The sequence below is a fragment of the Anopheles gambiae genome, chromosome 3, assembly GCF_943734735.2.
Source record: "Anopheles gambiae chromosome 3, idAnoGambNW_F1_1, whole genome shotgun sequence".
Taxonomy (NCBI): domain Eukaryota; kingdom Metazoa; phylum Arthropoda; class Insecta; order Diptera; family Culicidae; genus Anopheles; species Anopheles gambiae.
In genome coordinates, this window is record NC_064602.1 from 43,784,145 (window position 1) to 43,811,930 (window position 27,786).

Consider the following 27,786-nt stretch of genomic DNA (forward strand, 5'->3'; position numbering starts at 1 on the left):
GCTTGCGACATGCAACCAAGAAATAATGTTCGAAAAAAAAAGAAAAGGAAAAAAGTATTACAGAAAAGAGGAATGATCGGGGAAAAAATAAATTTTCCTTTTGGAACGAAAGGTAACAAAGCATGACTCATGCTTGTTCAAAAGAAGCAAACAAGATTTTTGTAAACAATTTTTACACTTCCTGTTCCTTTGATTCCGCAGTAAAATATCGATTTGCATAGCATATAATTGAATGCTCAAACATATACCTAATACGATGTAATCGACTGCCATGCCACACTCGCAACCATCACAACACGAATGAATAGAATGCTCTTTGGAATAAGAGCAACATTGGAAGCTGTTTGGGTGTAAGGTAAAAGTGGGCTGATACCTCGCCTCAAAATCCCGCATTCCCTGGGCCCGAATTCCACCAAAACCTTAGCCATTCCCTTTTCCGCTGATTGATCATGCGGGAGAGAACACCAACACGCCACGGGCATGCTGCGATCGTTCGCAGGCCGAAATAAAACATTGCGTTTGTTTGGTGCATTCTTCGCGCTTCACACTCACTCACTCTGCAACGTAAGCGCTGAAATTATGTAAAGAATAAAAGCGAAAAGGCAATTCCCGCTCGACCGCGAATAGTGCCCGAGAGCGCATGGGCTGGGCCTTTCTTTTGGCCGTTTTTTTTCTTTCTTCAAATCTTCTTCTTGAGGTGGTGGGTTCTTCTTTGGTGGTTCCCGTCCGCAGCTAATCTGTAGGAAATCGAATCAATTTTGTAATCATTGCGTCAGCGTTTTGCCTTTCGGCTTTATGATTCTGAAGCCTGCCAAACGCGCAGCACGAGTGCGCTGCAGCACAGGGAGGGAAGAGAGGGCGGTCGCGTTTATTTTCTGCTATCATGCAGTCAATTATGGTGTTTAAAGGTACGCGGAGGTCCTTTCACGAGAAACCGAACTGTCCGCCCTGTGCGCGTAGCTGCGTTGGCGGCTGGATGGACAACTGATTTTTGTGGCACCCCGGCACCACGTCAGACAGATGGGATCGTCATGTTCCCGATTAATGGGTCGTCGAGCTTTGCCTAACTTTTTTTTCAGCGAAACAACTGCACCGAACCAGAGTTTACTAAAAATATTCCGAGATTTGGTAGTGTAAGGTTTGGGTGTTGGCCCGGTGGCGTAACCGTGAAAGCTGCGTTTGCATCAATTTGCCTAGAGTCAAGGGGTCGTGTTGTGGTCGTGAACACGATTTGCGATCGATTTGATTGCGGCTTTAAGCGCCTGTGTGGTTCACTCAGGATTAAATAAAAGGAAAGAAAGAGAGAGAGAAAGAGAGAGGGAGAGAGAAAGAAGGAGAGAGAAATCTTCTTCAACTGCTTCTAACAGATGTTTAGATAGGACGGTTTCCAAACAGTCAAACAACTGGTGATCCGAGTTACTGGGAATGCAATGTTTGAAAACATTCCATTAGACAAGTTATTCAATCGCATAGAAAGAAAGTGTGGCTTGGGTTGGAAGCAAGAATCAGTAGTGAATATTGTATACATGAATGGTTTTGATGATCTTCGTCTATTTACTTGGCACTTTTTCTATACGTCTGTCTATACTGGGCATAAGCATGTAATAGACTTTATTATCTAAGATTTATTAGATATCATAGCAGGATAGTTAGTCCTGAGTGTGATGATCTTATAACATTCTTCGACAGTTCAGGATCCATGGTGATCATCAAAATTTACCGAGATAATATGGACTTTCACCATTATCTTTTATTTTGTACATGTCTCATGAATAAAGAACGTGGTTAGGTTCTAGGATCAAAGATATTGAAAACTCTACTTCTTCTTCTACTTATATCTACATCTTTTGATTTCAAACTTGTAATTCTTGGGGATTTATTTATTATAAAATCAGCTATGTTGTCCGTATCAACAGTTGTCCAATCAGCAACAAGCGTTTAAATGACGTAGTTGCTCTCGGAACGCTTTGACTCGTTGAATCTCGTTAGCGGCTCCCGTTGAAAACATGGTGATTCCCCTTATCAATGTGTGTCGGGAGTATTCTGGCGAACGTTTCAATATAGAGCATGCGTCTCAGTGAACCAAACAATCTCTGACAGTGCAAATCAGATCGTGCAAACCTTCACAGACATAAAATATTGCTTCGGAAGCAATGACGGCTATCAACATTTCATTTCTGCTACTTCTCTTAATACTTGCCGTTCGTTCGCATCAACGCACTGTTCAGGGTGAGCAAGAGTGTACATTAGTAACGCATGAAGGTGAAGAATCGAAAGGAGTTCTGGTCCCCGCCGACCAATGTACCACATTTCGGGAGCAACCAGAAAACAAAGACTTGCGCCCTACGCACCCCGTCTGCTGTGCTGTGTTTCAAAGTGACCAAACCTGTGGACGACTGTCGCAGTATGCCGACGAATTTAGCTTCGATAGCCGCGAAACGCAACTGGATCAGTTTCCGTGGGCAGCGATGGTGCTGCTGCGCCGGGTTCAGAAGCTTGTGTGCAGTGGTTCACTGATCGCTAGCCGGTTCGTTCTGTCGGCGGCTCACTGCTTTGTGGATGTGCGCGGTACGAGTAAACCGTAAGTGATAAGCAGTGCCGGGGAAGTTCTCCTCGTTCCCCGTATGACGAATTATTACAATTTCAGAGCAACCGATTACCGGGTACGGTTAGGTGATTGGGATCTTGAGCTCGATGAGGATTGCCTGTACGTGCGCGGCCAGCTCGTTTGCAATGAGCAGCAGCCGGTGGATTATGCCGTCGAGCGGATCATTAGTCATGGGGACTTTCAACGACAGCGGAGGGACTTTTTGCACGACATTGCACTGCTCAAGCTTGCCGAAGCGGTAGAGTACGGTGCACAGATAGGACCTGCATGTTTACCAAACTGGAACGTTGGAGTTCCGCTGATTGCTGGTCAGAAATTTACTGTCTTCGGTTGGGGACGAACGCGGTCTTATTCGGGGGTAAGGCGCAAGTACAAGATTGAGATGCCGGGCAGGAATATAAGTGCGTGCGTAAGGGCTTACGGGTTGCGCGCGCCGGAGGTGCCTCGGATACATCTGTGCGTTGGAGGAGTGTATAGAAAAGACGTGTGCCATGGTGACTCAGGAGGTGCTCTGATGCGAAGGGAATCGAATCGATGGGTGCAGGAGGGCATTGTAAGCTTTGGAGCGTATCGCTGTGGGAAGCCATTGCCTGGCGTGTATACAAATGTCGCTCACTACATTGATTGGATTCAGTGGGCCATAGATGTCTCTTCGAGTTAAGTCTTGTTTTAGTATGTTTTAGTAGTCTTGTCTATAACATATATTTTAGAACTTCTGAGTAGATCTCTCCAAGGTAGAGCGCTTAATTTTGTTAAGTTGTTCTTAATTGTTGTTCTTGTGTTAATGTTGTTCTTATTTCAATAAAATATACCAAGCGTTTAGCAATGCACTAAGAAAACGGGAATAGCAACATCTACGAGAATAACAAATTCCGAATGCCTAATTATTTACATTACGTAAAAGCTGCAACTGTTATCCTCATCCACGTCGATATCTAGCTCAACCAACAGAAACAACAAAACTGAAGAAAACAAAACCTCAACCGGCACCTGGCACCTGGTGCAACCTGCCACCCCGCCGGCAATCTTGCGTCGTTCAATTTGTTGCGCAGCGCGCTAACTTTAGTCCGCCGGGGACGTTGGATCAATCATGCATCGGTAGCCAGATCAGCCATGCGGTTTGCACTGCTGCCACCCGGTTTCGCTTTGCACCTGATATGTAAATTAATCAGCCACTTTTTGACATCCATCAATCGCCCCATAAGTCGAAGCGAGCCCGTTGAGCGGTGGCGGATGGCGAAATCGGTGCGCGCGATCGCAAACTACCCGCTGCCGACGCCGCCTCGTCGGTAGCGAGGTCCCTCTGGCGCTCGTGTCGATCAGTCGGCCGTCCGACGGTTGGATCGAGACAGCGCTGAACGCTGCGCTCCCGGACATCGAGAATACCGCGCGGATTCACAGCTACCGTTTGGAACGCCACCCAACAGAAACTCAAACCAAATCCCAAACGTTGTTGAAGGGAAAACGAACGAAAGAGAAACAGAACAGTTGATCGAACAACTGGCGACAAGCAGCTCATACTGCAAAAAGAATCGGTATCGATTGGGTCCGTCGCCGCCGTTCAGCAAAACCGGTGCGATGTTAGGAACTGGAAGCGTAGGGTGCTATAACCGCTTCCAGCTGTGGATATTAGGCCGTGGCGCTGACTAAACGATTTAATTTGCATCTCCACCATTCCACCAGTACCCTTCTTCTGTTGCACCGTATTTGTCACCTTGGTCGCTGTGATGATGGTGCTGGAGTGAACTTTGCCGGTGAGTGGTTCGGGCTACGAGTGACAGCTGCAGAGGACTTGCAAGTGATAAATAAACACACCACACTCGGCAAGGTATCGCTGTGCTGCACTGTACCACGATTTGGAACGATGCAGCCAGCACGGTGGAATGAAACGGGGGATGTACTTTGGCGCGAAGAACGTGCCACCAGTGGTGGCTCCGATCGTGATCCACCCGGTTTCGTTACTAATCCGTCACCGTAAAGTACCGTAAAGTGAGACCCAACGGAGGAGGAAGAACGCGAACTTCGAATCAAGCGCAGTGAGAGCAACTGGTAAGTAACGTCAGACAACAGGACGAATGTTCATACTCGCTCAAACCGTACTTACCTTTGTTCTGTAGACCGGATTGCTAAAGTCCCAGTCCCAGGGGGCGACGAATAAATATCCACGTTTTGACACCTTTCGCGTTGCCTGCAAAGAAAAGCGGGAGAAGAACAAACAAAGTGAGACATTAGGGAGGTTCGGGGGTGTCTGGAGTATGCCGTGGTAGACTACATTCCTCAAATGCAGTCGGCGTATATGTATGTGTGTGTGTGAGTGATGTGGGTTAATTATGGAAACAATGTGGTGATGCATACGATCGATGTTTAGCATACAATGTTGTCGGAAATAAAGGCAACTGCCTTTTCTTTGAAGCCGGTTTGTATTGAGCAATGGTGCTTATTAGACCTCCTTCTCGGGGTTTGGCTTAAATTGGTATGTCATGGCGTTGCCCTATATCTATCGCTAATTAAGCACATCCACAACGCTCAATTATCGATCCTAAAGAGAAGTAATCCCCTAGGCATGATCTCATTCATGTAATTTAGTTGCATATTTGAGAATAGTTTGAGGTTCGATAAATAACCAAAGAAAATAGTAATAAAAGTTAACATTTGCTTTGTAATATGTGCTTCTAATCTGTTGATCTATTTTGGGATAAGACCAATGAAAATGTTACTAAAAGTTTTGTTATTTATAGAAGCCATAAGATTCCTCTTTTTATGAAATCATCATAAATATTTTAAGTCAGTTCTCATAGATAAAATGTCATTTCCCAGTAATAGTAATTGATTTAAATGGTTATTTTTCTATTCTCATTCAGTAAGCGATTGCCAAAAACTAAAAATAACAAGAACCTTCTTAACTACGAACTTTTATGAGAGTATGCCTTAATAGGCACTTGTTAAGCTAAATTGATTTTGCATTTAAAACCGAAAATTGTTCGCCTGTTTGGTCCTGTGTTGACAGGTTTACTGGTCTTTTAACTTAAAACCCAACATAAAAATAAAGCCCAAATCTGGGCCGCACTTGCAGCAACTGGTTATGAAAGCGGACGAAAGTAACCTCCAAAACCTGTGCTCTGATTAAACGCGTCCTTTTACCCCTCCCCTCGGCACCAATTTGCATTCAGCCTACCCAATTGCCCGCGAAGCCCACGAAGAAATACTTAGCCTCGTAATCTTTAGCATCAGCCGCGTCCGTGAATTGAACGTAACATTCACTTTCTACCCGTCTTTCCTATGGGCAATGAAATCAACTGGTTAAGCACCGGTTGAGTGAAACAAAAACACAGAAAAAAGAAACGGAAACAAGAACACTAAACCAAACTCCGGAACGGGGAAGGGTACACTAAGACTATCGAGTGCAATCACCGATCAACAACAAACCGCGCAATACCGCGGTAGGGACGGGTACAGCACATCGAACGGCAAATAAAAACGGGATCAATGAGCTTCAATAGTCGCGCACTGTCCGGACGAGTGGGCTATGCGCGAAATCAACGACCGCGGCCGTCTTTATTGCGAGCGAGAGATAGAGAGAATGGGTAATGGGGATGAAAAATTGCACAAATTTACAAGTGCAACACGGGCTAGTAGTAAGTAGACTTCCTTCAGCCCCATTCAAGATCATTGAGCGCTCATGATGTGCGCCCGAAAACGGTAACCAGCAATTCCCGCGCCGGCACTGACTCACCCATTTGGCATCGAACCGGGAAGGGAATGTGTTTGTGTGGATCCCATCTCCACGGTGCGTGTTTTGTTAAGCTGCGCAATGGCGAATAAGAACATTCACCCAATTAATAAATTGATCAAAGTGCACTCCGGCATCATTCGGCTTAATTAAGCATAAGCGATCCGAGAAGCCCAGGAAGGGGTGGTGTTCTTATGGGGGCTCGTACCATTGGTCCTGTTCTTGCCGGTGCGCTCTCCACCGCAACCACTGAGGCAACTCGCAGCACCGAGGTGAATGTACCAATTGACCTACTAAAACAGAACCGCGGCCCAGTCGGCCGCGTTCTCTTTGCACCCTTCGCACTTCCCTTTCCTAGAACCAGGGTGAACGATCGCGCGAGAGGGCTCACGCGGTAGCCAATAATGTTTGCCGAGTACACACGGTGTCGCTTCTGGTTTCATATTTTGCATTTCGAAAGCAACGGAACACGCGAAATCCGACCGAAAAAAATCTACAACAACAATCACCTCACCATCATCAAACCGTTTCAAGTGACACTCATTTGTATCTTTTCCAACATGTTTTTGTTGTTGTTCCCAGTCGCTGGTTTGAATGTTGCGAATTCGAAGTGAGAGGCTTGTGTTTGGGGATTTGCTCCGTTTTGATTTTGTAGTTTGGCCAGCGGGAGCCATCTGAGCTTTAATTCCTTTGAGACAGTGGAATCGGGAAGGTTCGGGACTACCGCAAAGCCTTCGCGGTACACCTGTCAATTAACATTAATGCTTATTGGATGAGTTTTGACATAGTTTGCTTGCATATTTTTTTTTATCTTTTCTTTGGTCCGTTTTTAGATGGTTCCAAAAGAGAAGCCGATCGGGTTCGGGTGTAGCTTTCATTTCGTTAAAATGAATTTCTGCCTCGATGACATCGGGCATCGGGATCTGTTGGCGGACTTTGATGAGGAAGGGAAACATCAGCAAGATTGTCATCAACAAATCCAGTAGCCTTTTGCATTTTTTGTTTCGAATACCATAAATGAATAGCTGGCAATTCAATGAAGTGGCTGTTCTGAGGCTTAATGACACACAGTATGGAACATTATCGTGATAAGGGAACTTTTGCACCGTATGCACATCTTCATTCGAAGACGTGTAAAAAGCGAGCAGAATAAACACAAGATTATGTTAATATGCAGATTAAACAAAGATTAACATTCTGACAAGAAAGAACTGAATTTGTACAAGTATAATTCTTAGTTGTTATACTGTTATTGTCTGTTAAAACATGTTCCAAATTTAAAAAATCCAAATTTTAAGAACATGTTTTTAATAATTTTGTGACAAACAGCTAAACACAATCTCAAAACCCCTCAGGAGAAAAACCCTGCCAGTCAAATACGAAGGAAATACGACGTAAATATCAATATCTGAGAAAAAAAAAGAAAAGATTTTCATTTCATTTATAATTTATACCCACTTCAATAACCTTGCCTAATACATTCCGTTCAAACATTAAGCAATTAAAACATTGCTCACATTGTAAATGCTTTAACCACTATATAACATAGCGATGCTGGTTGCCCAATTTTAATGCTCCGGAAACAAAAGTTCGTCGAGTGCAAAATATGTAAATGAATTCAGCTTCCAACAACCAACGCCTTTCACTAGCCTAAACAAATAAACAAAAAAGTAGCTTGGGGGATCACATTCTGTACTTTGTGAGGGTCCATCAAAATGTAGCCAACGGTCTCCGGTAGTTAACCATAGCGCCACATTTACATACATTCCTGCGCATGTTGACCCTTCCCCGCTGGTTGAGCTGCCGCTGCTGCTGCTCCTTGATCGCGGCATACAATAGGCGGCGGGATATGGTAACAGGGAAAGGCGGCACGGTGAATGTTAAATGTCACCATTTATTTCCGTCAAACGGCGGTGGCGTTGATTTCTGTAACGCCAAAACAATAACAACAGGCAAATGTATGGTAGGTGCATGCAGTGTAGCGTTGTCTCTGGAGCGCGAGAATGAAACCTGTTGTCTGCAGACAACATGCAGGGGAGCACATACAGAACGGGCTTTCCGGAAGCCAAAGGCGGCTGGCTGGTTTGAGTGGATGGAGGTGGTTTGCTATAGTAAAACCACGCAAACAAGCAATGCAATTCCGGTGGTGGGCGATAAACGGGGGCTTCAGCAACGCTGCACAATCTATGTCACCAGGTTGGGGGGGCTGGGGCGGCGGATGGCAGGTAATTTGAATTTACACATTTGCTTCATTGTTTTCGTGGAGGTGTGAATGGTCAGCGTGGAGAGTTGAACACGTAGCGTTACACGGTTTTCTAATGCACAAAAGGCGCGGGTTCGGAGGTAGAATACAGGTTTACAGCTCAACACTGTCACTGGCTAACGGAGTGGTGTCCTATTTTTGCGTACAGATGGCGCTTTTGGATGTGACGTTTTAGCGACTTGATACGAGAATGAGAGTACAAAAAGGCGTTCGTTGTGTAGTAGGTTCAAACTGAACCTCATGAGAGTCGCACGGAAGGGGCCCAGGCCCCCACTTGCGGTAAAGAAACCACACATTTACCGTTTGCCTCTCTTTCGTCAACAATTATTTCGTCTATTTTCCATCAACTTGCTTGCCCGTGCCTGTACTGCGTTCAATCGGCAGCTGGATGCAAACGGCTACGCCAACGTCTGCCCAGTGGACTTGTACGGTGGTCCAGTGGACATTCCATAGCTGTATTAATATGCCCTTGAGTCAGCACAACGGTTGAAGTGCTGTTTTGCACGTTTTGCTATCAGCACCTCACACGACCACGAGACGCAAGACATAGCACAGCACACATTGCACACCGTTCACTTTCCATCAGCGAATCCGATCGATCGATACTTAGTGTCCCAGGGTAGCGATTGGATGATATACAACAACAGGTCCCGCGCGGCTTGACTTGAGACAACCCAAAAGCCCCTTGAAGACGTACGGCATGGTTGCGTAAGAGTTTTGTCTATCTTGCCCATCCCCTCCTCTCTCCCCGCGGGCCCTCTCAATCTCTCAATAGGAGAAACCTATGCTTGACCTAATCGCCAAAACCGTCTCCGTCTGCCCTATGATGCCAACCTGTTGCCGCGCTGTAAAAATGCCTCCACTGCAGGCAGCGGGAGGGCCCTTTTTGTGTGTGTGCATTTGGCCGCGACCACGATGGTAAAGTTTTTTAATCGTGGGAACGCGACGGACGTTCATCTTTTCCTGCGCCAACAGTATGCGCATCTTATTACCCTTCCCCCGGGCCCCGAGCGATACCCTGTCGGTACCGATCTGTTTCGCTTGTAACATCCCTTTCTCACTCTCTCTCTCCTTGGGTAGGCTGAGGCACATCATGCACATGCGCCAGTGGCTTGGTATCGAGCGTTTTGTGTCGATCGAAAATCGAATCGACAAATGGCGCAATATCGCACAATCGAGGCTACCCCCCTTGTTTGTGTACGGAGCCGGGCCTGTAGCTCGTGTAAGATCGTGATTCGCGCGGAGAAAGATCATCGATCGGTTGCGGGGTGCTGGCTTGCTGCCGAGCGGTGAGGTGATCTTTAACGTGTGCGGATGGGTATGATTGAAAGGAATTTTCATTACGCTTAATGTCAACCGAAGAAATGGAGAGTGGGGTTGCGTTTTGGGGGTGAAGTTGTGTGGGAAGCCATTGATGGATAAACTTCACATAGGTAGTGGTGTCTTAAAAGGCACGAAATCTTGGTGAAAATTCATGCTTCTTGCTTAGTTTGAACAAAAAGTTATAATTTTACAAACAACATTTACAAAATCTTCGGTTCTGTTGCTCCCAGAATTTGAATACATATTTTCCCCTTTTCATAATATACAAGCACTGCCAGCAATCGGTAATCTTAAACGAAACCTCCAACCGCATCGACGACGACGACGACGACAGTAAAGACCCATTATTTATGGCTCACATAAAATCATCATAGTCCCATACAAATCGATTTAAACGGACAACTTTGCTGACCATTAGGGCTCCCGGCTCCTTTCTCACCAAACCCCCACACCCTCCCTCTTCCGCCAAAAGCAGAAGAACCAGCTCCCGAAGTGCGGCTTTCCGATAAATCAGCAAATCGATCGTTAGCGAGGGCGAACCACCGAGAGCGTAAAGCCCGGGCGCAACAACACCAAATTCCCAAGCACCCATCCGCACCAACTACCAACCTCTGTCGATGGCCTTTCGAATAATACGATTTTGACAGTGTAAAAAGATGGAAAGGGAGAGCTCCCTCTTGTGCGATTTAAAAAGAAGCGATCCGAAAAGCCGGGGGTGTTGCTTTTGGTGAGGGTGCTTTTTTGTTTGGTGTCCATCTCATCTGTAAATCATTTCTTATTTCAAGCGCACCAAGTGAATAACATTTAATCTTTCGTTTTTATGGCTCTTTCTATTTATTGGCAGCTTCTTTTGTCGAACTGAAGCGCTTCTTTGGCTCCGTTTGGTCGTGCGCATTTCGATTGCACGATCATGTGCTCATGCCCAAAAAATGGATGAACAGCGCGCTTCAGCGCGGGCAGGTGTATGTGTGATGTGGGCAGGTGCCAGAGCTCCCCTGCGCTCCGCTCAAGCATAATCCTGATCGTCATCGGCGTCATGTGGGATCATCAGCGATGAGCATTTTTATTGTTATTACTATTATCATTGCTTTTTCGTTAATAGTTTTTCTTTAACTACATTTAGCCAACCAGCAACCACCAATGGTGCGTGGGGTCGTGCGGCGGGGATCCGAGAGGTTAAGAAGAAAACTCATCACTCCCCTATCTCACCCGACCACGCTGCCCAAAGTCCACTCCGCGCAACAACAACAGCTGTCAGCGATTTGACGGGGTGGCTTTAACGAATCACTTAAAGGTAACTGTTTCTTGACCTTGGCGCTCGATCTTCACCCGTTTGGGGTGAAGAACGCACAGCCGCGAAGGTACATTTTTGGGCACAGTGTTTTTGGGGTAGTTTGGTTGACGGGGGTGGAATTTTGTTCCACCCTGTGCGCCGTACTCCGTGTCCCATCGCCGATTGCCTTCATTGCCGTGGCCGGTGTGCCGTTGTTGCGTAGGCCGCTGCGCATTCCAACCAGGCGCGGCCGAACAGTTTCACGTGTGTCGGCGAGGTACCCACTTTGTTTTTTGATTTCGCGTTGGCAGGTTGTACAAAAGTGGGCCCGACGGGGATTTGTGGCAACAGGGGGATGGAAGAAGATTGCCTTTTAGGAAACATAACGACCGATTCAAACTATGCTGACCTCTCCGGGCTGACCCCGGGCGAGTAGGTTTGTGTGTGTGTGTTTTTTTAGTGGCGAAGGCATTCAAATGATGTGTTTTTAGAATGCATTAAATTATGAAACGTTTTGAAACCTTTTTTGGATATTAGCATTCAGAAAGTCAAGATATCAGCTTACGGTTGACAATTGAATTGAAGTGATTTGTTTACAGTTGAACAAAGTAAAGGATGTTTTCAGTATGCAGAAAGCATGCAAATGTTTCGAAATATTTCTTCCCAACAAGAACCATCACAAAGTTTGTAACAAACCGACACACTGAAAGACCATTCCTCATACGCATTCTATCACGTAACGAGTTGATTTCTTCCAGTTGCATCCATTCCGCCTGTGATTTGAAGAAAAAACCCCTCTCTCCCCAAACGGACAGTGAAAGGGTCGGCGAAAGTTGCTTATTTTGATTTATATGCATCCGTGCCAGTGTGTCCATGTGCACGTACACTCCTCCTCCCCACCGCATCTATGCAAAACCTAATAGACAATTGTCAACACACACGAACAAAAAAACAACAACAAATTCCTCGCGCGCATGCACCACGTTCACTTGCGCATGGGTCGAACGATGTGCGATTGTAGCTGTAGCGGCGAAGCGATCGATTTCGTGAAAGTCCTTCCGCCGCATTTCCCTACCCCTATATCGCTGTGGTTGCGGTCGCTAGGAGCGCGCGCGCGCGTTGTCTATTGTTTGCGATAGTGAATAAATCTCCCAAACCGTCCAAACAAACCTCTATGCTCTATGACCTGTGCGCGATCCCATTGCACCCTGTTGCACCTTGGACGGTCGCTGGACGGTGGACGGTTTGTGGTTGGCGATTCTGTATATTGCTTGCGGTGGTGGGTGCGATTTGAGAATTCTTTTGCTGAAAATAGCCAACTAGCCGGTCTGCATCCGCAGCATCCGTCCGGGTGACTGCGGTAGGGCAGTCTGTTTGTAAATGGTCAACCTCCGCAGTGCAAGTGAAGGTGAAAGGCGACGGAAATGATGGTTGGGGTCCTATTTGTTGGTCAGACGCCTATTTTGCGGAGGGGAAACAATTTCCATTATGATTTCCATTTTCATGTGCATCGGTTTGTATCGACCAACGTATCTACGTTTCGTGATGTGTGTGTGTGTGTTGTGTCGATTTGATGCTGGAAATTGAAATCACGCATCGAATGGACTGTTACAAGCCTCTTGTTGGAGAGTGAGAGGATCAAAGAAAGCAAAGACTAGTGATTTCAAAACATTGTAGAGAATAAATTTAATATTCAACACAATAATAAATTAAATAAGGATAATTTCAACACTACACTAATTACAGCTATGAAAATTGTACAACAAATGTGAATTACACTGTTACCTGCAATGCTCTTTAATAATCAATATCAACCACACACAGCGATCATGAATAACACAATTTTGTATCCATTAAAATCTCTTCCGGTGCGTTTGATACAAATTCCCCTTTCCTGACGCGATCGCAATCACTGCCGCCAATGGCCAATAGCCTACCCTGAATTCATTACCCATTCCATCGACCGCAGGACTCTATTAGAATAATTTGAATTTAATTGACTCACAGATGGTTCGTCCCGCTTTTCGATCCACTTTCATCGATCCGGCAGTGGTTGCAGTGGCTTTTCCAATCATTGCTCCCCTTGGCCACTTGGCCAACGAAACGAGGCAACGGGCGACGCGAATCACTGTCGCTCTAATTCAAACAAACATTCCATCATCTTTGCGCTTAGTTGCGATATGCCGCAGTTTGATCGTACTGCGCGTACACAGGCAGGCACACGATTATCGAAGCGCCGCAGGTTTTTGCATGTTTGATGCTTTGCTGGTTTATGCTATCCATCGATCCACACTTCGCACGTCCGTCTGATCGATGGATCGCTATCAGCCATCGGAGGACCGGTTTGCTCAAAACGCTTACCCGAGGGAAGAGAGCAAAAAAACAACAACAACAACAACAAATGGGATCATCACTTAGGAGGATGGTGGAATGCAGGCGGACGCAATCAACAGGGCAATCGCTACGGCAGGAAGGAAATGAAGATGAGGTTTGTGCATAAATAATTAAACATAAATGTGACACAATTTAACGTTGCGGCGGGCGAAAAACACAAACACGCAGGGTGTGCTGTGCGTGCCCAGCGGTGTGCAACGATGCAACACTGACTGAGCGGTGCTGAGCCGTCAACAGGTGACACCTCGTTTTACGGCCCAGGGCACTGTCGGCACCCGCTACCGCCCCGTTTGGTGGATCCGATTTAATGGAGCTTATTTTTATGCTTGTTTTATGGGGAATGAACATGTCTGTTATTTATGCAGGGGCCGTTTTTTTTCTCTCGCTTAAAGATGCACCTAAGAAAGTATGTTCCCTTTAAGGGGGGTAGGTGTGCTTATCGTTGCGTATCTTAATCCGAACGGTTGGCATATAAATCAACGGACAAATCGTAAAAGCAGTGGTGGAAAATTAAAAAAAACCCAGAGAATTTTCCTTTTCCCACTTGCACTTAATCAAACAGGAAAAACCACTAGGCAAACGCATCGTACGAGATGGAGATCTAGTTTTTTTCGTGCAACGCCTGCAGGGCTTGCAATTAATAAATTAAAGCAATTAGAGACGCCCCATCATTTGGCAGGGCGCAGATAAGACATGATGAGTGGATTCGCTGAAGAAAGCAAAGGAAAACTCGCCCCCTCCCTTTTACCATCTAAAACGAAAAGAAAAACTGCCGTAAGATTGCAAGACAGACCGCGGCGCGAAGGTGCGGCCCGCCTGTTTAAGCTGCTTGTTATTGATTTTCCTTCCATCCTGCCCTGCAGATCACTTTCAGCTCGCAGCGCTTCTTCTTGTAAGTGCAAAACCGCAAGCTGTTGCTTCATCTGCACCAAACCGGGACACGCAATACGATGACCTCGAAATCTATTTTTCTCCTGCGCTTCCCTGTTGCACAGAAAACACTTCCGGCCCCCTGTGAAGTGCGCATGGTGTGGCAAATGGAAGATAGCATTTAGCTAGCCTGGGTGGTTTGCAAATGAGCAAAAACCAGGCAAAGCGCGTCAAGATGGGGACACTTTTTTCCCTGCCCTCCCCGACCACGCCGACACAATATTGCCGGTCGTTACACAGCGCCGTTGAGGAAGGGGTTGTGGGGTTGGCCGGCGTGTCAATATGTTTGCGCCCGTAACTGCTTAATACGCTCATCAACGACAAGCAGAGCACTGATGATGGTATGTGAGTGTCACCGTGCCGCGAGGATATAATAGCCCGTGGACCTGCCGGGAGTGTCGTTTGCACTCGGCAGCCAAATGAGGGTGAAAATGGTAGCGATTGTGTTTAATCGCGGTCGTGTTTATTATCTTCCCTGGGACGGATGGATGTGCTGTTTACTTGTACGGAGAGGCGTAAGAAAATATTGATTTATAGCTTTCACAAATTAATTGCTTGTACATACATTATGAAGCAATTACAGTAATGCATCAATAGTTTATTAGCGTTTGTGAGTTTCTATGTTAGCTATTTATCATAATAGAGATCTAAGGCACTTAAATAGTGCATTCAAAAATTGTGTTAAGAAATTTATTATCAAAATCGATTGATTGTATCAACTACTTGAAAAATTATCTATTTTATCAATCATTAGCTTTCCCAAGATGGTGTTGATGCTCAAATAAAGTTTAACCGCTTAACTAGATCCATAATAAATAATGCTGAATTATCCTCCAAAATGTTTGGTATGTATGTAAAGCCCTTGGCGAAAAATGCTCAGCAGGACTCGTGTTCGGAGCTCATTTCGTTGGGCGCACGCTGTGCAGAAATTGTGACTTAGTTCACTGACACCGCCTCATTAGGCAGGGGATCAACAATCACAAACTTCCACCCAATAGCTGCACCATCAAAAACGTTACACAACAACCGAACGTTTGACGAAAAATGTATAATCTAACAGCGCCGTCCGTTCTAGGTCAACGGGACCAAGCGATGAAAACAAAACAAAAAAGAACACCATCGTCGCCCAAAGCAACCGAGTACCGAGTGTACCGTTAATTTGACCACCGCTGCGACTAGCAACGACGACAAAAGACAGAATTTTCAGCTAGCCCAAAACAGGCGAACGAAGCGGCAAGGAAACAGCGCCATGTTTGCGAGCGCTGTGTTTTTACAACATTGCAATTTCCTTTTGGAAGGCTTTTTTTGTCGTTGCGCGCGACTGTTTTTTTTTCTTCCCTCGACTGCGACCACACGTTGGACACACGGTCAGGTATATCGGCCTGGGAAATATTCACCTTCGAATCCGTCATCCGATTTTCGTAGGTGCACTCGGTTTCCGCTGTCTCTGGGCCATAACCGAGCGGGGAGCCCGCTGCTTTCGTAACGGTGAGTGCCCGCAAGCTAGGATCAATAAATCAGTCCCACTTTGATCGGGTATGCCAAGCTGGGCGGTTTGGCTGTGTGTGCTGGCCGACGGGGGTCGAGAAGCGTTCGTCAAGCGGATAAGCATGCGAAACTTTGTTCTGGGTCGGACACCGCGCAAACGGTACAGGTGATCGTGAATTATCGCTCGAATTGGTATTTAAATTGTTGGTTGGGTGTAGCGTTGTTGCTTTTTCGACGTTTAAATTTCGCTCCATTAGCAAAAAGGATCGCGCGTTGGCAAATTTAGACGTATCTCCCGCGGCGACACGTCCCGTTGAAAGAGTGCTTTTGTTGTGTTTGCGTTTTAGCGGATGGATAGCAAACAAAAACGGCAGACGGATGTGTTTACTTTCCCGGGTTTCGCTCCTGTTGCGCATTTGGTGGCTTAATGAGACCCCAAAGAATGTTGTCGTGGTTCGTTAAATCTAATCTTAACTGCTGCCAATTAACTACCCACCAGAGATTAGGCATGAAAAATGAGTCGCAAATGTATCGGCTAATGACGATATACGGTAACAATTTAGTAAAAAGCCACAGCCAAAAAATAAATCAGATCGATTGTTTATTTAAACACAACTGGTAAATAGGTTAAGCGGTTTCGATAAATGAAACCATGCTTGTTATGTATTCACGGCATTATTCAATAATAAAAAAGTCCCCGATGGATATCTTTAGGAGCGTTTCGAAATCGAAAGACTTCAACATATAAGCGACGAACGTTGTGTCGCATGCATTCTAAGTGTATTCTAGTTTCTGGTTGGGAGCCAACATATATATAGCCAACAGGTACTCGGTTTCCCAGACGTACCGTCCCAAATAGTGTACCGTTTAATTTCGGTGCTGGACGTGCTGCGAAAAGCACTGTTCGAAACCGATGGTTTCGAAATAATGGCTCCATTTTCGACCAGGCGCCATGCCAATTTGCGATCGTCAAAGCGGTCATCGATTTCACTAGCTCACTCGCCTGCTCGCGCGCTCGCTCCCTCCCTTTGCCACTCCCCAAGTGTGGTAGTTATGTTTGACGATAGGTGAAAAGATCGATGATACCTCAATTCACCCAAAAAACCCTCCGTGCACATCGACCAGATTGGATCGCTCCACCCAGTTTTGAGGACCACCACTCCGCCCTCCGCCCTCCGCCCCGATGTACATAAAGTAACGGATCACTTTTCGGTGGATTAAGCAAAAGGCGAATGGGAGCCAACGGAGGTGTCCGTAAAATATGAGCCCAAGTAGGAAGGTAATGACTGTTTCATTGTAATTTAATTGACCGTAACACCCAGCGCCCGTGGCGATAAATAATTCAGCCCAACCGTAAGACATGCGCGCACACACACACATATACACACAGATCGCGATCGTGCGATCGAGGGGGTATCGAAATAGTTTACCCTTTGCGATGCGATGTGGTCGCTCGAGGGAGAGGTGTGGGGCTGCCTTTTCAATACCTCCCTTCCAGTCCGAACCACGCAACACCACTGGATTTATGTATGGCATCGGTAACGTATGTATGGTTGGCCACTTTTAATCCGTTTAAATACACGACACGAATCACGCAACGGTTGATGAAAGGGTATTGGTGGAATTTTAAAAAAACAGTCCAGTGCCAGCAAAAGAGAGCATTTGCGAGAGGGGAAAAGTGTTCACGTGCAGGTTCCGATCAGTGTCCTGATCCGGGCAGATGATGGGGTCCGCTGTATAATCTAATCAATTGTTTAATTAGCATGAACCGGAGGTCGGGTGTTTATTTGTGGAATATCGATCGCGGTTCGATTCCGTTACGACGGTTCAAGTTGGTTCGATTTCTCTCTCGATGGTTCAAATCAATAGAAGGCTACTGCTTCGAGTTGGTTTCGAAATCGATTCGGAGCTTGATAAAATAAATTCACCCACCTGTAATTTATCTGGCTGGTATTTATTTAAATTTATGCTTATTAAAAGGCGAAAAGAAAAAGCAACCCTAAACATTACTTTTGGAAACAACGAATCTCTAAACTAATCTTAAGGTTTCCTTTCTCGTCATGGGAAAACCAACTTAAAGAAGAAATTCATTCAGATGCAAACGTGCGAAAATAGATATTGCAAAAAAGTGAACGAATCCGATACAAAACCCGATACCGATCGGTAAACCACCGTACGGCAGAAAGGAAGATGGCGCAACCACAAGTTATGCTGACAGTGCCAATAAAAGATCACCCAGTTTAAGTGATTTACGTCGAAAAGTGTATGCGAAACGTAGACTAAACTTGGCGTAACCTGGATGAACCAAGGTGTTGGTTGCGGTTCCGTTTTATTCACCTTCTTTCGCCACCCGAAACGCAGCATGAGTTAGAAAAAGCAGCAGAGATAGAACTAACTAAGTGCAAAGGAAACCTGAGCTACCCTTATTGGGGGTGTAGGAAAAAAGGCGGCCAGCTGTGGGACGACACACATCAGGAAATGACAAATAACTCACAAAAGCCCCCATTTTGTTTTCCTCCCCTTGGTGGATTGGAGACTCGCAGCTGAACCTCCTCTATGCATTCTTGCCTTCCCAAACACCAAACATGGCAACGGGGCTTCAGGGTGGGCAACTTTCTTACGCACACACGCACACACACTAAATTTATGCTACGAAAACAAAACGTCCCGGCACCAGCACAGGGAAGGACCGATGATGGAGCATTGCTTCACTTTTCTTCGGCACTTTGGATGCTCGCCGTGTGAAATATGTAACATCAGATAAGCGATACAGTGCCGTGGCCGTGTGGGTACAATTCTATGCAAATGGAGGATTTACACCCCCGAACAAGCAGAGACGGTGTCCTGCTGTTCGATTGGGAGCAGACGGTATTATTTACAGCCGCTCAGCTTGCGCCAAGGCCCGGTGCTCGCCCGTGGTGGCTGTGATGATTTATTCTTGATCTTGAACTTTGGCTGCATTGTGCGCTGAGGTGTGAAAACGGATAAAACGGCAATCCCAGTAAGCCAGTTTCAAATCTACCACGCATGTACGCAAGTAGAAAATTACCCATTTAAACGTGCGTCACCAATGCACCAGGCTGAGCAGTGGGCTTAGTACGATTTTTTGGTGAATAATAAAACCGAAAATTAGGCCATTGAAAAGCTTAAACCTCACCGCTTTGCCTCCACATGTGGGGCAACAAACCAGTGGGTTTGCGAAGGTTAGGCGACCACCTACGGGACCCACCCCACCGGGGGCTTCATCGTGGGCTTTGGCCTCTAGAGCGTGTGTCCAGCGGCTTAGCTTTGTTTAGGTTTCAATTTGCCATTGTTCGTCGGCGCTGTACTCGTTTTCATGTGCGCTCATTCATCAAACCACCGATGGCCTAATGCCACAGGCGCAGCTGAAGGGTGGGCAAGACAGAAGAAGAAGTTCTCCAAGAACGTGTGAGTAATGCGTGCCAATTAGATGCGTCCCGCGTCACGGCTGGATGTGTTTGGTGGCCCAGGACCAGGAGGGGCAGTTGTGAGATGCAGTGCTTACCTAGAACGAGGGGGCGAGTCAAAAAGGGAAAAAGGAGCAGCATTAGTTGCCTGATCGAACGTTGCACGTGTGGGTGGTGTTGGCAGAATGTAGGTTAGTTTGGTTCGCCGCGAGGAGAGATCACAATTTGAATACAGCTCTTCATCCTTGCGTCCCCCCTCCCCCGACTGTCTTCGTGCGGCATTCAATTTCGCGTTGCGTTGGGGTGCAATCTAAAGCCCGTCCATTTAATCGAGCAAATCATGCATGATTTATTGTGAGCTGGGTGAAAGAGGTCGCGAGAGACACGCCGGATGGGTAGCGCAAAGTGCCTTTTGCAGCGCAAGGTTAATAGATTTTGGACACGGCGGGAGAGGCAGGCTAGGGCGATTTTTGTAGGAATAAAAAAGGAACCCAGCTGGTTGGGAGAGAGCCGGAGCCATGGGGGCTATTTATGCAAACGCGGTAAGGGATGAAATTAATCATCTGAATCGTTTGGCATTGACCGAACGGCATTAGCAGGGTCAGCGTGAAGGTGTGCAGTGATCTTATTTATTCTCACATAATTTTTCAATCTACAAAAAAGCGATCCTCAAGGTTAGGACGCATAGCGTTGAGTGTGTGAGCGATTCAATGGCAGTGGCTCGGGCTGAGCTGACCGAGTCAATCTAGATGACACACGAAAAGAGCGCATTAAAAATCACTTAAAGAGCCAGTTCAACAAAAGATCATTGATTGAATAATCGGACGGAGAGGGGGTTTATGATCGCAAATGCTAAATTGCCAATATGGTAATAGGTTAATCGGCAAATATGCTCCATTTGAATGTGAAATGCATTAGCTACAAAGCTAACTAATCTTAATGCTAACTGTACTTGAATCCGCTGGCTTTAGACTAGATTGTTTGTACTTCGTCTTTGTTATCATCATTGTTAGCTAAATTGATGCCATACATATAATATAATTACTAGTTTTATATCATATGGGGGTTTTACGATAGTAGCCTGCTTTTTATAAGGAGTGCATCTTTGTTTGTAATTAAATGGCGAAATCCATTGTGGCTGAACGTAATATTCAAAAGAATACAACATTTCGGATGATAAATATAGTTCCCACTGACAGGTTACAATTTCAGCTTTCTGGCTTAAATTATAGAAGGGGCCATGAAGAGTTTTTATTTTAACTGGGTTTGTTAAGCCTTTTTCTTTTTTAATACTTTTCAGTACTGCCAAAATAGATATACTGGTATGAAAGAGTACAATTTTTATTTCTAGAACTAATACAAACACTTTTATTCATATTTAGTCTTTGAAAGTACTTTAAAGTACTTTTTTGTCTTTATTTACCAACTGTTACACTAAGTCCATTAAGTTGACTGGGCAGTAGAAACGATACTCAGCCGGCCCTACCGATGCTTTGCGCACAGTATCACAAGATTAAACGCTCCCGGGTGCGGGAGTGTCACAAAGTGGCAATGGTTGGATCATAACCGTTGCGGTTGGAAAGCCTCCACTGACAGCCGGACAACGAAGTGTCATAAACCGATTGTTTGCCAGTCACCCCAAAACGGGACAAAAATGGCAAATAGGCGTACAGCAGAGGTAGAAGCAAGGTGAGGCGACCAAACACGCCGCCAGACGCCGTTTATGAAATAATAGCACTCACTGCCATAGCCCTCGACCGAGTGGACCACAAGTTATGCTTGGCTCTGGCGGGGGAATGGGGTGCAGTGTGGCAGATTGGTCGCAAACGCGGACAGCATAAATTATGATCATGTATTAAATAAGCTCAAACTTCTCGCTTCATCACGCCGCCTTTACGATGTCGACCTTAGTGGTGGGGTTCGGTTCCGTCCCGGGTCAACGGTTTCATTCCGTTCTCGAGCCAACTGTCAATCGTCGACACTAGCGCGTTGTGCAAAAAACCACACTGGCAGGGACAAATATTGCACTATAAGAAACTGCCCAACACGGAGGGATGGAGACAAAAAATTAAAACACAATAGTGATAAAGTTGTCGGCCGTGGTTGTAGGTGTTGGGAAAAAAACTGCATTGCTAAAAACACAAACGGTCAGTTGCAATTGCAAAATCATAATGACAAAAAACAACGCTCAAGAGCGGGACAGCAATGGCACAGTTTCGCATTGTCGCATAAAGCATACATAATTCGGTGTCATGTTTTATGGTTGGCACTGTCGAATAGCATGTTATTAACGTGTTTGAAATGGTTGGCAGAATTGGCAAGGTTCATTTTTTGTCAAGGGTGACCTGGCTATTGTTTTTTTGGGAAGGTTTCATAATTTCATTATTTCATCAAATCAATTGCTAAGCTTATTGCTGAAAATGAAATTATACGATTACTCAATCCTATAATTAAAACACCCACCAAAGTCCCATTTAAAGTGGACTTGTACAACGTTAATCGCGATAAGGTGGCGGAGAGTAACGTCATTGTGAAAAAAGACTTTATCATTGCTGCCATAATACACTGTAAGCTCCAACATTTCCCATCGGAATGAAGCCATTTTATACGCTACCAACCTTCTACAAAAAGGAAAGGGAATTGTAGCTGTACCCGTAGGTGCTCTAAATATGGTCCCAGAATCCGTCGTGACAAGGGTCTAATAGACTCAGACACTCTCACCCAAGCCCGATGCTTAATGGAACGAGCACAACCTATCCCATAATTAGCATGTTATAATTCGATTATATTGTTCCCACTCGGCTTCCTCGTTTCGTGCGACGCTTATCGCCGTCAGGGCGGGCGGCAAATGGGAGCGCGACGAAAGATTTAAGGTGATCGGATTTGGTAGTCTCCCAATAGAGAGAAAGAGAAAGAGCATGATTTACAGCATACTAGGAGCAGCAGTTTTGAGTTTGCCTTCTTCAATATGTTTTGTTGCCTCATATCAACTAGGCGACTAGCGCGGAATGGTGACTGAGGGCGTTACTGAAGCTCGATGGACCATTCCGGGCGAACAGAGCGCAATGCGATTTCGTAATTCTTTTCTGTGTCGTCGGTTTGGGGAGTGTGTGTTTTCTTGTCCGCTCAGAGGATGGAGCATACGATAGGGCATGGCGAGACGTTCATCGAACCGTCACAACACCGAGACGCGGGCGACATAACGATGGATGTTTTGTATTTCGTCGCGCTCTAGCTTCGAAGCGTCAAGAATCAATGCCTTTGTTTTACGCTTAACCAGCCAAAGCGAAGAAAGGAAATATGCTTTCTTGCGTCCCCTGCCATCACACTCCCCGTTGCCGTTTCGGTTGCTTTAACGAGCGTTTTATTCCACACTAGACGCGTGCCGAAAACTACAACCCCATGCCATGTGTGGGAGGAAAAACAACATACACTTTGGTGGTTTGAAATGGGTTTTCAATTGCGCACGTTGCGCCGATATGTGCGCCGGAATGAAGTTAAACGATGGAATTTTAATTGGCATTCAACAACGCCGTCAGTGCTGCTGCTACCACCCGACCACCCGACAAACTAACCTACCCGCATCACCACCCGCCTGTCGTCCCATGGTAGTCCCGTGCTCATTTCGCACCACATAATTTCCCACTGCTGCATGCTGCAACACACCGGGCATGTGTCGACTTTCGTCAAAACATCAACTTACAAGTCGTGTGCGGAGGTCGCCGGCACCGTGTTTCGTTACTCTACAAACGATTTGCAACGCTTTCCGTGGTCGTTTGGAGTGTGTGTGTGTGTGTGCAGCAAAACGTAACCCGTCACACAAAACGACAAAAACCGAGCAAACACACCGGCCAGCGGCAAAGCGGTTCGATCTATCAGCTTGCACTTTCCATGACGCCGCACTATTTTGCCGCAGCATTATGCAACGCTATGCGAAACTGAGAGCCAATTTTGGTAAAACATGCTTTTCGGACATGAGACTAGAGAGGGCCAAGAGAGAGGGAAACAGAGAGAAAGATACAGAGAGTAGAGCAATGCAATTTACATTCCCTTGCGCACAAAACGATTGCGCGTTACAACGGCAGTGTATGAGCCGTCGGTAACGGTGGACAGAGAAAGGACTTAATTTTTCGTCCCTTCTCACCACCTCTCCCCCACCCCCCAAAGTATGGAAAACAATCACTTCATTCGCGAGCTGACGCGAGCTTTCGCTAAGCGGACGTTTGTGTGCTTAAAAGAGGTGATTAAGTTGCTGTGGTTGCTCCCGGGAGGGCCACAGAAGTAGGACACATAGAACATGGTGTGCGAAATAAATTATCTTTTGAGTGGTCTGCATTTAACGAGACTAGTGAAACATTTCACAACAAGACACAACAACCGTGCCCCAGCTGTATGCAAACGCTCATTCTAATCCTCTGCCGCTGGGATGGTGTAAGCCAGCGATGTTGCGCAATTGGACGGGCAATTGAACGACCCGCACTCGCCTCGGCCACGGTGACCTAATGGAATAATTTAATACAAATAGCTAACCATCTTCAGGCGGATTCGGCTCGAACAAAGGTCTTACATCAAAGGGAAACAACGATGCCGGACAGGTTGTTAGCGGAGAAGAGTGAGACAGAAACAACACAACACACTCCCCACAGCAAAACATACCCACCAAGAGTTGCACGAACAAAACATGAAAAAAAACCCACAACAACACAAACGCTGCATCGCCGACGCTGGTTTTTCCTTGAGCGGAAAAATGAGCACAAATTTAATCAATTTCCGAAATTAATCGACATTAAAGCTGTGCGCGCGGGAACGAAACCGCGCGAACCAGCAATCCGAAATGCCACTATCACAGTCAGATGGCCGTTACAGAAAAGTGAGAAAAAATGAAGAAGAAGAAGAAGAAGAAGAAGAAGAAGAAGAAGAAGAAGAAGAAGAAGAAGAAGAAGAAGAAGAAGAAGAAGAAGAAGACACAAATATCTAACAACAAAACAACAACATTGCTGTGCCAGTAGGAGTGAAACGGCACGAGAAAATATCCACATCGTGTAACACACACACAATAAAGAAGGCAGAAACAAAAACACCATTCGCTGCAAAACAAACAACAAACGGTAAGAAATAATTAAATTACATAACCCTGATGATGATACACCCGCCGTACGAAACACCGCGGCCAGCGTTGGCCTTTTCCTCTGCCGGTCACATCCGATCGCGACGTTAAGTCACGCCGTCACCGTTGGCTAGGTTTTCCATCGTTAGCGGTGCGCGCGAGTAAGTTTTTCCCGAATCTTACCGGCGCTCGATGGTGCAAACAGGCCACCAGAGAAGGAGGGGGTGGGGGAGGTGGGGAATGAAAACGATTTGTGCAATTTTGTGATCTGAATGAAATTTGTATTTTTACGTTCAATGCAAACGTTTCGAAATATTTTGGCAAATCCGGTTCGAAGGACCAAATGTTGTATTTGTTTTTAAATTTGTTTTCTTGCACAAAGAACGTCAAAACGCTTATACATCTTCCTTGCCAGCCATTATCCATCAAGCGATCGCCGATGGAAAAATATTTCTTTCATTCCCTAACTGGCCCCCCCCCCCCCCCCATTCACGGGCCATCTCTTTGCCTTACTCTCGCTGAATGTTAATGCGCCATCGCCGTTGCTTTCAGTGCTCATTAGAGACGTGTTGTTCGCTTTTTTGCAATTTCCAGCACATTCTAACCAGCAAAACGCGGGGACTGGTAACAGCAGCTTCAACACACAAAAAAACGATGAACCAAACCCTTAAAAAAACCTTCCGCCTCTTCAAAGCCAGACCCTATAATCGACTCCCTGCGACACACACACAGTGCGACTTATTGTCGTTCTCGCAGTGGAACCGATGAACCAGCAGCAGCATGAACCGATACCATAATAGAACGAACAGAATGGGTAGGACGGTGAGAGGAAGGCACACACACACACCCATACAGACACATACAAAATGCATTATTGGAACGTCGCACCATCGCCGCTATCGCGAGTACGACACACGCAGAGATGCGCTGCATCGGCATCGGGCACATCGGGGGAGAGTGAAATAAAGGGCGAACGGTTTGGTGGACTTTAATGTCTTATTGTTTGCCAGCCAGCGCGACATACCAATTTGCAAGGGACACGGTGTACGGCGGTAACCGTCCACAATACCGAACCTCGGTGCAACCCGGTACCCGCTGTTGGTGTGATTGTGGTGCTCCCCCTGTAGCAACGCACCCATCTTCCGTGTGACCGTGATCAACACGATTTTGTAGCCGCTAAAAAGACAGCTTTCGGGCCCCGGTCGTTGCCTGCGCTGGTTGACAATGCGCGACTGCGCGTTTATGCTACGTCTCCTCGGGGGGGATGCGTGCAATTGTGTGTGCAGTGTGCGCAGCGAGAACATGGGCGGGAAGAATGCATCGTAATCTAGGCTTAGTTTCGTCTTTGTCGCCGATTGGCAATTTAGTCAAACCATAGTGCACCGCGGCACGATCGTTGCTTCCCACACACCAACGCTCGGGGCAGCTATTCAAACTGATTGTTGATTGAGTATTGGGCGCACAGGAGTAATGCGAGTACAAAAAAGAGTCCCAAGACTTATGGTACCTTTCGGTGGAAATAACGAAGAATTGATCATTATGTTTGAAGACATAATTTTGTTTCACACCGATAGGTTTTGCATTAAAGTACATTTGAAGAGTGTCTTGTCATACGAAAAGAATTTTTAAGAGTAAAGAACAGGAAATTGTAAAAAAAAGAACAACTTATTTTGCCCGAATACCTTGCGCAAAGGGACAAATCAAAGAGGCTTCTTCTTTAGAAAATGTTCCCCTCACTGAATCATTTCAACCGTACAGATTGCACTTCATTAGCATCTCAATAAGTGGCAGCGTGACAAATGTCCTCTAGGCGTTTCGTAAGCTCCAGACCCCGAAAAATTAGCACCGAAACTGGGAACTGCGCAGAATCTCCACTTCAATAGATCGTATCCACGCTACGCTACGCTACAAATCGTTCCCAGTTTAAAACATATTTTATCCCGAGCGTGGAATTCTGTGGAATGTGAATGTGAGTTGCGAGAAATACAGAGAACCAATCCCAGCTACGAATGAAGTAATCAGCAGGACCAAATAAACCGCATGAGAGTGTGTGTTTGTGTGCCGTTTTGGTGCCTTGTGATGGAAATTTCATCCCATCCCATGCTGCGATACCACCTCACATTGTGTGCTTCCCTTGTTGGACGCTCAACATCGCTTTTGTTGCATAAATCTACGCGACGCGCATCCTCACGGGCAGAGAGAGAGAGATCGCGAACGTGTCCGACCATATCGAAATGCAAAAAAGGGCTTGCTGAAGAAGCCATCTACAGCAACAAACGTGGTACTACGGTCGCTCGCTTCCATAAAGTCCATAAGTGTAAGCTCGCACAACATTGTAATCGGCTCGCACGGAAGGAAACTTTGGGGCGCTGGGTCGTCGCCGCTGTCCAACTTTGGACCGCTCGTTTGCATAAAGACGCGTGGTTTCCATTTTCCCGAGCGTTGCGTCCCGAGAATGCCGCTGCTGCCAGTTGCCCGCCTCGCGTCTAGACAGCGATATGCGCGGGAAACCCGAGCCTGTACTGTTATTGCTTATTGCCTTTATCATCAAAGATCAAGCTCCTTCCCGGTGAAACAGCCGCCCGTCCTCGAGGGCTTCGTTGATCGAAATCCAGTCCTCAATCACCGTTCGCGACGAAACGGACAATGTTTCGCTGGGCCTGATTACACGGCGCGCATAATGGTGCGCAGATGTGGCGCGGTGGAGTGGTGCGGGGTGGCTACAAATAAAGACACCCGCGTACCACAGTGCGAACGGGGATGCCCGGGGTAAGTCGGGAGGTATTCAGATCGGACGTAATTTGTTGTACATTGCACAAATCCGGCTCGCCCCAGAATAATGGGATTTTCTGTTACGGCACACGCCTTTCTTGGAGGGCGCACAGCCAGATGCTGGCTGCAGTGTGGTGTTTACCTTAATCACCGCGATGGACTACCAATATGTACCGCAGGGAGCATCCCGCGATGTGATCAATGCGATGAAACCGATTACAGCAGCCGCGCATACGGTTGCAGCAGTTTTGCGGATTCGTTTGTCTGTTCTGTTGCTTCGTCTGAAGAAGATTAACCACCGTCCGGCGATGATCTGACAGGCTACCAATATGACGCCGACTGGTTGAACTCGGCGCGTATATTCGCAACGTTTGCGTTCAATTTTTACACCATACTGCTGTCGAGTACACATTGAAGGTAATTATTTTTCATACGATTCAAGCACACCAGCAGGATGGGCAGTGTTTGCT

General features: G+C 46.3%; 2 protein-coding genes across 10 annotated transcripts in view; one reads left to right on the forward strand and one right to left on the reverse strand.

Moving 5' to 3' along the window:
• LOC1279265 (protein outspread) overlaps positions 1-27,786 on the reverse strand; it is a 202,427-nt gene that overhangs the window by 93,006 nt on the left and 81,635 nt on the right. For all 9 annotated transcript variants that reach the window (XM_061653614.1, XM_061653618.1, XM_061653616.1 and 6 more), the window contains exon 3: positions 4,713-4,796. In XM_061653614.1, coding sequence (XP_061509598.1) covers positions 4,713-4,796 — 84 coding nt within the window. The remainder of the gene's footprint in view (positions 1-4,712; positions 4,797-27,786) is intronic.
• Positions 1,721-3,447, forward strand: LOC1279267 (CLIP domain-containing serine protease B15-like). Its single transcript, XM_061653637.1, has 2 exons — positions 1,721-2,581; positions 2,648-3,447. Exons 1-2 carry the CDS (start codon positions 2,154-2,156, stop codon positions 3,267-3,269), a joined length of 1,050 nt encoding a protein of 349 aa, XP_061509621.1. The 5' UTR covers positions 1,721-2,153; the 3' UTR covers positions 3,270-3,447.

Excerpts from the sequence above, each read along its gene's own strand:
- LOC1279267 (XM_061653637.1), top strand. The coding sequence starts at position 2,154 with ATGACGGCTATCAACATTTCATTTCTGCTACTTCTCTTAATACTTGCC. Across the intron at positions 2,582-2,647 it reads GTGCGCGGTACGAGTAAACC|AGCAACCGATTACCGGGTAC; the intron begins GTAAGTGATAAG and ends TTACAATTTCAG.